The 12131-nt window shown below is 38.8% G+C and overlaps 2 protein-coding genes across 6 annotated transcripts in view; one reads left to right on the forward strand and one right to left on the reverse strand.

The window, feature by feature from the left end:
* The window catches only part of LOC105720529 (mitochondrial import inner membrane translocase subunit Tim17-B-like), a 118948-nt gene extending 107965 nt beyond the window's left edge, over nt 1-10983 (forward strand). Inside the window, 1 exon segment of the mRNA XM_064376797.1 lies at nt 10420-10983. Within this exon segment, the coding sequence (XP_064232867.1) occupies nt 10420-10983 (564 nt within the window).
* Nucleotides 1-12131, reverse strand: part of SOX5 (SRY-box transcription factor 5) — a 1022042-nt gene that overhangs the window by 737616 nt on the left and 272295 nt on the right. For 4 of the 5 annotated variants that reach the window (XM_064377351.1, XM_064377349.1, XM_064377352.1 and 1 more), the window contains one exon: nt 221-317. The gene's annotated coding sequence lies outside the window, so the exon portion shown is untranslated. The remainder of the gene's footprint in view (nt 1-220; nt 318-12131) is intronic. The other variant, XM_012457140.3, reaches the window with a different exon arrangement.

The raw sequence follows: 12131 nt of genomic DNA on the forward strand, positions 1-12131 counted from the left end.
GCCAGTTTAGAGACATTACCATCATAATGAGTCTCAAAATTATAATTAAAAAGCCAGTTGTCATCTGAATAGAAAAGACTATGTACTATACTTTTATATGCATGTTTCATATATTTTTACTTATAAATTAAAAATATGAGAACGCATATAAACTTCCATTTTTGTTAAATAGCATAGTTATCAATTTTTCAAGTGTATATTATGTGTTTTATGAATATACCTTTTTCCTACCCAGTGCGATGCCAGAATTCTCTCTTCAGCTTTCAGAATCTTGTCAACAGATTCAAACAGGAATCATGTCATCAGCAAGATGAAAGCTGTAAAGACAAAAGTAGACCATTAACAGTGCATTGTTTTATTTAGTAAATTGAAAGTAGAAGATGTGTAAAGTTTTCAAAAGAAATTTAGATATATGTAAATTGACAAACTATTAAATATATATGTAAATGTACATACATAAATGTAATAAAATTATGGTTTATGGAAGAAGGGGCATTATCTTGGCATTATAAAGCCATCACAATTAATCTAAAAGTTCGTAAGTTGTTGTGGTCCAATTTTAATGTAAATATCCTGCAAATGCCTTAGGACAGGCTACACTAAGGTAGATTCTTGTTGCTTGAAATGATTCGTGAGACATCTTCAGGTGTCCTCTTAGGTATCTTTGTTGAGCACATTCAAACATATGACAGCAATGGGCCACACAGTTGTTAAATGTTCAGCTATTTTTCATTTCATTCCATCCCTGCTATATATTTCTCTGATTGCCCTGCTCAGCTCAACTTCAGAACGTGCTCTTGCCACCATCATGAGTAAATAAAACTCTAGCTTTGTTACCAATTTCCCTAGGCTGGAAAAAAACTGGCACAGACAATCTGTTGAGATTCCCAAGAATCAGACTTATGAAAGCAAGGAACCTGTACATGGTAGGAGCCACAGCCTTGGTTCTCGCTCAGTCCCTCCACTATCAGTCCAATTCAATGAAAATTGAATAATGTTTTAGTGTTCATTTTTACCCCATCACTGATTGTTCAGTTTTGATCACAATGTTTACAGTATTTGAACAGTTTTATTACCATACTGTATCTTCCTGGAGCATACCTGGTATAGAAGCATTTTAAACCATTCCAAAAATCAGAACTTTTGTTAACAAGCACAGAAATTCAAATGCCGCAATGTTGACAAAAAGAGGAATCCACATTACTTTATTAGTTTACTCATTACTTCATTGAAGAATATTCCACAATAAGAATTATCATTAAAAACTTTGAACATCAGGCTGGGTGGGATGACTCACTCTTGTAATCCCAGCACTTTGGGAGGCTGGGGCAAAAGTAGTACTTGAACCTAGGAGTTCAAGACTACCATGGACAACATTGAGATCCCACCGCTACAAAAAATCTAAAAATTAGCTAAGCATGATGGCATGCATCTGTAGTCCCAGCTACTTAGGAGACTGAGGTGAGACGATCGGTTGAGCCCAGGAGGTTGAGACTGCAGTGAGCTGTGGTTGCATCACTGCACTTCAGTCAGGGCAACAAAATGAGACCCCATCTCAAAGAAACAAACAAAAACTAACCAAAACAACAACAACTTTTAACATGGGAAAGTATGTTGCTGAAGTAAAGGCTGTCTATATTTAGTCAGTGGATTTTTGAAAATGTATTTCCATAAAAAAACTGTACTTACGGGCCGGGAGCGGTGGCTCACGCCTGTAATCCCAGCACTTTGGGAGGCCGAGGCGAGTGGATCACGAGGTCAAGAGATCGAGACCATCCTGGTCAACATGGTGAAACCCCGTCTCTACTAAAAATACAAAAAATCAGCTGGGCATGGTGTCGTGTGCCTGTAATCCCAGCTACTCAGGAGGCTGAGGCAAGAGAATTGCCTGAACCCAGGAGGCAGAGGTGGCAGTGAGCCGAGATCGCACCATTGCACTCCAGCCTGGGTAACAAGAGCAAAACTCCGTCTCAAAAAAAAAAAAAATTGTACTTAGAAAAAATACCACAAACTCCATTTTTTTTCCAATTCACTGAATTGTCTCATCTGTCCAAATGTAAAGAGACTACCACAATTTTGTTTACTAAGTGAAACAGTGAAATTCTGTCATATCATATATTTGGGTGACACAGAAATTCACAGGTGGTAATTTTACCCACAAGAGGGAGCTTGTATTTTTATATTTTTATTATAGAATATGAAAAACTTCAATTAAAACATGAAGTTCTAAAAATATCTGTTGATACCATTATCTTTACGTCTGGTCAAGTTTTGAAGTAACCAGACTGCAGTTCTTCAATGATAACATATCACTATGGCAAAAGATTGGAAACATAACTAAAATTTAAAAAAACATTTCCTACCTATATTATAATTAGTTTTTTCAGATACAAGAATAAGATGTAGCTGGCAAGGCAGCCTGAGAGAAAATTCTTTTTAGGTGGTAGTAACATTAGGTGTGCGAAATTGACTAGAATTATTATAAGTACTCTGTACCCAAATTTAATTACATAGCAGTGAAATGATAGTTCAGTCATTCTTTTATCAGGAAAGAGGTTGTATAAACCAATAATTTTCTATGTATTTATAGTACAGGAAACAACCTACTTTAAAAATTACTAAGATCGCCAATATTGCTAATATCACTTAAAACTTGCCTGAGAAACACTGTAACTGGCATGATACCACAATGAACTTTCCTTTCTTAGAGTTCAGAGAAAAAAATTCCTTTAAAAAAAAGCAAAAAAAACTAAGCTCAATGCCTTCATATCCTGTAAGCTCCCTAAACAGTATCTGAAGTTGCTAAGACTCTCTAAATAAATAAATATGCTCTGAGTTTTGTAAAAACAAAATGAATTCATCAACTTAAAAACTCCCATCTAAAAAGATGATTTTGGCAACTCTTATCAACCCTGAGTGATCTGTTCCATCACATTCAGAGACACAGCAATAACTGAGCTGACCCTCAGTTTGTTTTCTGACCCTCTGTAAACTGCTTGGGAGACAGATAATAAGAGTTCTGTCACTTTCTCCCAGGGTCCTTGTCTCAACTTCTAGAAGATATAACACAGGCAGGGAGTTGAGGATAAAAGGGTTAATCACTGCTGCTCTTCCTTCTGGAATTTCCTTCCTACCCGTTAAATCATTGTTTTTTTTCTCCCACTAGGGACTGTGAATCTAATGGACCTAAAATCAATACCTTACAAATGACATAAAAAATATATTCATTTTATGGACTAATGTACCCTAGTGTCTGAATCCTATTTACACTCTCTACTTTAAAAAGGAACGACAGACCCATTTCTGCCAGTAAAAGGTTACTCAGTCACTCTGGTGACATGCTGCAGAATGCACTGTCATACTAAAGTGAAGCACAAGGGAAAGATTGGTGGCTGCAAAAGCACTACTGTGGAAACTTGCAACATGGTGCCGTGAAATTGTGTTAAGAAACACAGTCAAGGAGGAGCACGCAGGTAGCTTCAAAGACGTTAGCCATGTTCTGAGGTGGTTTTACAGGTCTCTGTTTCATCATTTGTTTCATAACTTAGGTATTTTATATAAAATTTTGAGTGGATCAAATATTCCATAATACCATTTTAAAAACACAACTTTCATTTAATAGTAAATTCTATCATGATGGAAAAAACTGGATAAAAATTTCTAAGAGGCAGAAATGCTCACTAACACACCAAAGCGCTGTTAGCCAAATAGACATAGTATGCCATCAAGCCACATTAAAGGAGGCCGAGGCAAGCCCCAAGGAGACAAAGGGTATTTCATTTACCAGATACAGCAGGGAAACCATCAAAAAAGGTAACTACTGCTTGGTTTTACATATTGAGAAAGTATGCTGATGAGAGGGTTTTTTATTTACAGAATATTCTCCAACCCAAAGGACCCACTTACTTCATCAAAAGCTATTCTTACCACTTAGAAAGTATTAAGCTTAGTTTTTTTGTTTTTCAAGCATAATACATTGGTAAATTTTTTTAAATTTTGAGAATATCTTCTTCTACCTTTTGTATTTTTAAGATACTAAATACAGGGCAACCCTGTAAAAATGCAAAGATAACTTCATTTTCATTGCAAAGATTAAAGTATGAGGGGAAAGAGAGAGAGAGAGAGAGAGAGAGAGAAAGGAAAGAGAAAAAACACCCTAAAAACTAAAGAAAGAGCTTTTTGCCTAGAAAAATATCAACTGACTTATTTTGTGTTTCAATGAGTACAAATAGAAATAAAGAATAATGAACAAGAAAAAAAAACTTTAAAACAGATAGCTTTTGAGAGATTTCTAGCAACAGGTCAACGTGAGATTTCCTGTTCAGTTTTACTGGCTTAAAATCTATACGGTTATAAAATTACCCAAAGGAAAAAAAAACTGTTGTTCTTTATTCCATTTGCCAACCAGAGTCATTTATCCCCTATTAGATAAAGTATAATAGACTCTACGGAAAGGGTCATTGGCCTTCCATTTAATGATATTGCCAGCCCCAATCTGCATATTCCCGGCAATGTCCCTCAACACAGAATAAATGGCTGATCTCTTCACAATAACAGCTGATTTCTATTTATTAAGCTAAAAAGGTCACCATTTTCTACGGCTGGGCCGCCCTGCACTATTGATAATTTTATGCATAAACAAATGGCAAATTTGTGCCACATAAATATGCATTAGCAATTACTTTTTCCTTGGGCAACGCTCACCGCATGCAAATGTGTACCTCGCAGGGCCTGGTAGCTTTTGTTTTAGCTCTTGAACAGTGAAACAAAAGAGCACAATAAACAATTTTAAAATTGCCAATCAATAAGCAATGCAAATGCAAAGGTAAATGGCAAGAAACTTGCTCAGAAACAACAGAACAAAAGTGAAGCAGGAGGGGGATGGGGAAGGATTTTCTTTTTTATAATATTTCATTTCTTTCTCTTGATAATGAAAAGGCTAAAGTACTCTTGACACAGAACAGCTAGCTAGGCTGGTACTAAAGCAGATGCCAGATGGAAAAAGGAGAAAATATACACATGTTGAATAAACACACACATCCCAAAAAGAGGGTAAGAGGAAAACTGTGCTCCTCTTTGGGATTTCCAGGGCATCGCCTACTCAAATTTGATTGTCAATTTCAGAGATTTGCAAGAATATTCAATTTCAGAGATTCCAAGAATTTTAAACTAGGAGGAGCTACAGAGATTCATAACCGAATCTCAGCTCCATACTACTGTGTTAGGCTCCTGTTTCCCAAGGTGCCTCCCTCAGATAAAAGGAATATATGATCAATAAATGGGATATCTTTAGGAACACAAAGAAAAGGGGTAAAATAGGAATATGTAAGTGAGAAATAAAAAGCTATCTACAAAATGTTTAAAATAAAAACCTAACCTCAAAACAGTGCGAGAATAATGCCAGGCACAAGAGGCAAGAGGCATAAAAACTAGAAAAAAAAGTGTTATCCAATTTGAACAGGAAAACAAAAGATAACTCAAAAAAAGTTTATTTTATCAAAAATGTGTCTTCAGTGTTATTTACCAAGCACTATTCTAAGTGCTTTACGCTTAGATCCATTACACTTCATCTTCACAAAAACCTCAAAGGATGGTACTATTAGCAACGCTCCCATTTTATAGCGCTGAGGCGCAGGGAGGTTAAGTTAATTAGGCCAGTGCTAGATCTGGGTCTTGACCCCATCTGAAGGCAGCACCTGCAAGCATCACTCCTGCTAATATTTGCCATCCATTCTTTAAAACCATCCATGTTGACCTGGTTGAAAAATTTCTTCTGACGTGTGTAGACAGCTTTACCTTTGCATAAATCACGCTGTGTTTTAAACATCTACGTTCAGTGCTTAAGTGAGTTTCTTTGATCAAGTGATTAAAATACTTTAGCTTCTGTAAAATACACAAATATTAACTTGTATATTAGTACAAACGTACCTTAGTACATTAGTGCACGTGCACCAGGAACATATCACAGTCTTAATCAATGGAGAACAGAAAACCACTTTGTGAGCCCATCTTGATCTTAATGTAATTAAAGGTTTTGCTGTTCCACAAAGGATGAGTAAGATTTACCCACAATGTTGTAAAAATAAATATATAAAGTATTCTTGGCTAAATGAAAATAGGCCAACCTGGAAATCTAAAACTAGCAAGTGGTTCTGTCTTGCTCAGAGCCAAGAAAGCCTTCACAGGCATCTCTTAGAATCCTGATATTGATCCTAAACATCAAACTTCTTCTTTAGAAAAGGTCACAAAATTTTTCCCAGCAATATTTTCCCCCTGGTTCTATCAGTGTTGGAGGCCAGGACTGTTGCGTGCACTTAGAGAGCCTTTCTCTGAGTGAGAAAAAGATGGCCCCTTGGTGGAGGCCATTCAGAAAATATGCCACTTGTCCAACCATACCTGGAGGCCCTTGAAAAGTCTTTAGAGTTTCCTGACTTAGAAAAGTGCTATTGCTAATATTAAACTCCATCTTTTTAAGAACCAAGTACCCACTCTTTAATACAAAATCAGTATAAAGGTGCATTCCAACATGACAGCGATATCTTACATGTTAATTCAAATAACTACGTGGCTGGGGTACACCTATTTCATTCTGTTTTGTTTCAGTTTTCAATCTTTTTTTATATTTTTATTTTATTTTATTTTTTTAAAATACATTTTATTGCATTTTAGGTTTTGGGGTACATGTGAAGAACATGTAAGATTGTTGCATAGGTACACACGTCAGTGAGGTTTGCTGCCTTCCTCCCCATCACCTATATCTGGCATTTCTCCTCATGTTATCCCTCCCCAACTCCACTCTCCAGGCTTTCCCTCCCCTAGTTCCCCACCACAGACCCCAGTGTGTGATGCTCCCCTCCCTGTGTCCATGAGTTCTCATTGTTCAACACCCGCCTATTCAATTTTCAATCTTTATGGCTGTGTGTATAAAAACTTGAGTATGACTTTTCTTATTATCAACTAAATGTGCAACCAATATGTGCTGAAAGCCATTAATTTATAACAGGCAAAGTTTTAATTACAATCATTCCTTGCCCAAATGCTCACTTTCTAGGCAAGGTAAGTAATCCAAACTAAAACCATGAATATTCCAACTAAAGTAGAGTTTGTCTGAAATATCTAAGTACTCATAGACTCTACTATGTATAATTCATGCAAATGGAAGTAAACTAGAAGTATGTAAAAAGCATGGTTGTGTTAAGCGGACATTGCAATGTCCAAAGGCTCACCGTGGGCTTCACAGTCAGAGGCTGTCAAATAGTCACATTATTTGTCTCCAATCCAACAAAATTAGATTTAAACAGAGGGTACCTTGGGGGGATTCAGAAAGTCTTAGAGAGAGCAACAGGAAATTCTAGTGAGGATTTTGTGTGAACAGTAGGAGGGGAGCCACTGTCTCATTTGCCCTGGGGGGGTGTCTTGCAACCACTCTGCTTTAGACCTGTTCTTTCTTTGCCCATCCCCTGCTCTGCTAATCCCTGATGTATGCTGATTCCTGGAGGTCAAGTTCCTCAGGCTTTTCTAGCAGTCACCTTCCAGGTGAGTTCCGCTACTGGGAGGAGAGCTGATGAAAGTGTAAGGAGAATGTGGGAAGCACAAGTTGTGCATATGTGTGTGTATCTTTTAACATTTTTAACATTTACTGTAGACAATTACAAACATATTAAGATAGAGATACTAGTAAAACCAACCCTCATCAACCACATCTAAATTTTAACATCTATGAACCTTGTGCTATTTGAGTTTCTCTCTCGTCTTTCCCGGCTTTGCCAGGTGTCTCAGGCAGCAGCCTCTACTCGGTCCACCTCCTGCCAGGCAGGCTCACATGATTCCAGCTGCAGTCCAGTGGCCTTGGTAACTCCACCTCCTCCCTCTGGCTCCCCAGTATAAACGTGGTAGTAATTTTTTGCTGTCCCTAAAGCCTAGGTTGCTCTTTTACAATTTTTATTGTCAATGTGCAACAATTTTCCAATATTATACACCACCTTTTGAAAAAAATCAGGCTGGGCACAGTGGGTCAGGCTGGGCGTGGTGGCTCACACCTATAATCCCAGCACTTTGGGAGGCCAAGGTGGATGGATCACCTGAGGTCAGAAGTTCAAGACCAGCCTGACCAACATAGTGAAACCCCGTCTCTACTAAAAATACAAAACTTAGCTGGGTGTGGTGGCAGGCACCTGTAATCCCAGGTACTTGGGAGGCTGAGGCAGGAGAATCACTTGAACCCAGGGGGCAGAGGTTGCAGTGAGCTGAGATCAAGCTATTGCACTCCAGCCTGGGCAACAGAGTCAGACTCCATCTCAAAAAAAAAAAGGGTTGGGGGAATAATCAGAGTGGCTTCTGTCTTCCTTCTTGGACCCTGACTATTATCTGCTGGCAGAACTACCATTTATCCCTTATTCTGAGCTCTCTTGAAGTATTAATAGGTCAAGACTTCATAAAGTATGGAACCCTTTCAATAGCTTGAAGCCCAGTATGCTGGTCCAATATTGCCAACACCTTAAGTATGGTTCTTCATATATAATATTCATGTTTTCACGTACAATCTATTGTACATAACAATAAACAATCTATTCTTATTCTATATCTTTTGTTGATTGCGTGTCGATATCCTTTTTAAACTTGATTTGTCTTAATCTATGAGCCAGTGAAAGAAGAACAGCACTGCACCAGTTCTGGAAGTTTTACATTAGTGCAAATCTGCCTAGTTTATTTTAAGGAGGTAGCTCAATCTGGCATGAAAATACATTTTTCCAGTGGTAGGTGGCAGAGACTAGTTAACCAAGTTTATGTCTTAGACAAGACATGTTAAACATGTAGTCATTTATTTATAACAAAACATGACCTTCCAGTATTAGGAATAAATATAAACACATCATAAAAATGACTGATGTTCAATGGCTCTTACAAAATTACATTTTGAAAAATTATGGGATGATGAATCAAACATATAGATTACATTTCCCTGAAACAGACATGTGCTTAATAATTAATGGGAAAAGACAAAAAAAATTTATAATTTTGTCTTATCCAAAACACTTGAATAATTATGTAGTAATTGTATAGCTAGATGAAGATGTACTTATCAAATTTGTACTAGAATCTGTGAGGAAATTTTAAAACATGAAAACACCTAAAATAGAAATGATGGATCTAACCTACAAGCTGAAACTTTAACCTGCTTTATATAAAATCTTGCTATAAAAATATCAAATATAGAATAAAACATTTGCTTAAAAGAGAAATCACAAGATTTTGTAATTTTTGACAATCATAATGCAAGCAAAAAATGAGATGTGGCAGTTAAAAAGGAGAAAAAGGGAATACAATTAATAATTGTAGTGTCCAATCAAATATAGGTAACACTAACACCAATGGTAAGGCAATATTTCAAACACAAGTCCCAGAACTGGTTTCAATCCTATATATAGGGAACTGGACAGGTATTCAACAGTCAGAAAAGATCAACCCGGAGCATAGTGTGTATGACAATTGTGCTAAATCGGGTACTATTAGGAGGAGAAGATACATTCAGTTTGAAAAAGATTAAATTTAAGAGTGTGGGAGGGCCAGTCATTAAGTACAATCAGATACCTGAAGGGTTGTCATTTGGAAGAGTGAGACTAGATAGATTGTCTCATGCTCCAGATAAAAGAACGAGAGTTTTATAAATATGTAATTTTTATTTGTTTAGAGACAAGATCCCACTCTGTCATCCAGGCTCAAGCACAGTGATGCCATCATAGCTCACTGCAACCTCACATCCCTGGGCTCAAGTGATCTTCCTGCCTCAGCCTCCCAAAGTGCTGGGATTACAGGTGTGAGTCACCACACCTGGCCCTGTTTTTGTTTTTAATGGCAGGATTATGGGGACACAGATCTCAGTGCATTATGAAAAATAACTTTTTAAAATAAGTTATCCAGCCATGGAATAAACTTAAGGAAGCCAAATGATTTAGGGTGTAAGGAAGGGCTGTGGATACAGAAAGAACGGGTCACTCTCTGGCTTTGTTACTTATCCAAGTGATCTTGGATACAGTCAACCCATCTATGCCTCAGTTTTCTCACTGGCAAATTTATTCCAATATATACCATACCAAGGCAAGGTAAAAGATCAGAGACTGACTTCATAACCATCTGTCAGAGTTCTGGAAATAGGATTTTTGAACTAAACTAGATATTGGGTCATCTAGCTTTAAGACCCATTCTAAACTGAGACTAGATTATTCTAGCCCTCGAAGTTCAGGTGTATATATTCGTTTCAGGCAAGAAAAGTTGGATCTAAATATTTGAAAGCGGGAAAAGTTTGTTGCAATTCTGCATTTTTAATAAAAGTTATAGCATCAGATAGAGAAAAGACGTTCATATTTGACACAAAATAAAGCTAAATAAAATGTACAAGGCATTTTTCGTTAATAAAAGACATACGGGGGGCGTGGTCTGACTGCGCGGCCGGACGCCAGCGCCGTGGAGTAGTAGGCTCGCGAGCCTTGCCCACGGCGAATTGTGGATGATTGTGGAGGAGCCTTCACTATGGGTGCCATCGGTGGTGGAGTCTTCCAGGCCATCAAGAGTTTCCACAATGCTCCTGTTGGAATTCGGCACCAGTTGAGAGGTAGTGCCAACGCGGTGAGGATCCGAGCCCCCCAGATTGGAGGTAGCTTTGCAGTGTCGGGGGGCCTGTTCTCCACCATCGACTGTGGCCTGGTGAGGCTTCGGGGCAAGGAGGATCCCTGGAACTCTATCACCAGTGGAGCATTGACCGGGGCTGTGCTGGCTGCCAGCAGTGGTCCATCGGCCATGATGGGCTCAACGATGATGGGGGGCATCCTGTTGGCCCTCATTGAGGGTATCGGCATCCTCCTCACTCGCTACACGGCCCAGCAGTTCCGAAATGCACCACCGTTCCTGGAGGACCCCAGCCAGCTGCCCCCTAAGGACAGCACCCCAGCCCCAGGCTATCCCAGCTATCAGCAGTACGACTGAGAAAGCCACTGCCACCGTGGGAGCTGCTTCTCGGTTCCCTCGCCGATGATCTACCTCAAAGGGAGGGCTGGCTCCCAGTTAGCCCTGGGACCCTCCAGAGAGGGCTTCTACTCTGCTCCCTAGTCCCAGGGTGGGGGTGGGGCACCCCAGCTGCCCTGACAGATGGGTCCCCTTTTTCTCTCTCAGGGCACCCCAGCCCCACACTCACATGAACCAAGTTCTCACCCCAGCTCCTTTGTGTGGCACCCTGATAAGTATTTAAAGCCCGTTTTGAAAAAAAAGAAAATAAAGCTCGTTTTGAAATGCCAAAATAAATAAATGACATATAACAGCACAACATAATTCAGATATGATTATTTAAAGCAACAATATTCATTTTTGGTAAGTTTACAATATTAACTTCTTCTGCTTTTTAAAACGTCGAGTGACTCAATTTACAGATACTTCTTGGATACAGAGGAAATATGAACAAAGTACTTGTGCTTTCTGAACACTGAGGGCTGCTTCCTTGCCGCTGTCAGCCAAGCCTTTCCACCACTCCTTCAACTGTGCCTTCTGTCACGGCTACTCAGCACATGGCAACCCAGAAGAACACAGAAGCGCGAGCTCAGCGGGGCTAAAGGGCATCTTCAAAAACAGTGATTCTCAAATCCTTTTTTTTTTTATTGCAATGCCCCAGGGTTCTTCTAGTTATTTCAAGGAATGCTCTAAGATTTTCAAGAAATTCTTAAAATCATTTTACTTTTTCTTGTCCTAGAAATTATAGATCTCTTTGGGCTTTTCAAGTCATTTTTACTTAAGCGATCTGATTTGCTCTTCAACTCTTTATGGTAGGCATGACAGGGTTGATCCCTCTCTTACAAAGAAAAAACTCAGAAAAATTCTGACTAGACCCCAAATCACAGAACTCCAATGCGGCAGGAAAAAGGCAAGAACCCAAGTCCAGTCCTCTGTACTGCCCTCCACACTCTATAACAGATCACATTCAGGAGTAAGAACTGGCAAAGAGGTAACCTTGGAATCCCTCAAACTACGGAAGCGTTAATTTCTTTCCAGGGCCGTGAATGTTTATCAGGATTATGCAACACTCTCTATGTGCCTTCTTATTCATTGATAGAATATTGTTTTCACTTTTAAAGTGGTATTAG

The sequence above is a fragment of the Aotus nancymaae genome, unplaced genomic scaffold, assembly GCF_030222135.1.
Source record: "Aotus nancymaae isolate 86718 unplaced genomic scaffold, 86718_ANA_hifiasm-v0.15.2.pri h1tg000016l, whole genome shotgun sequence".
Lineage (NCBI taxonomy): Eukaryota > Metazoa > Chordata > Mammalia > Primates > Aotidae > Aotus > Aotus nancymaae.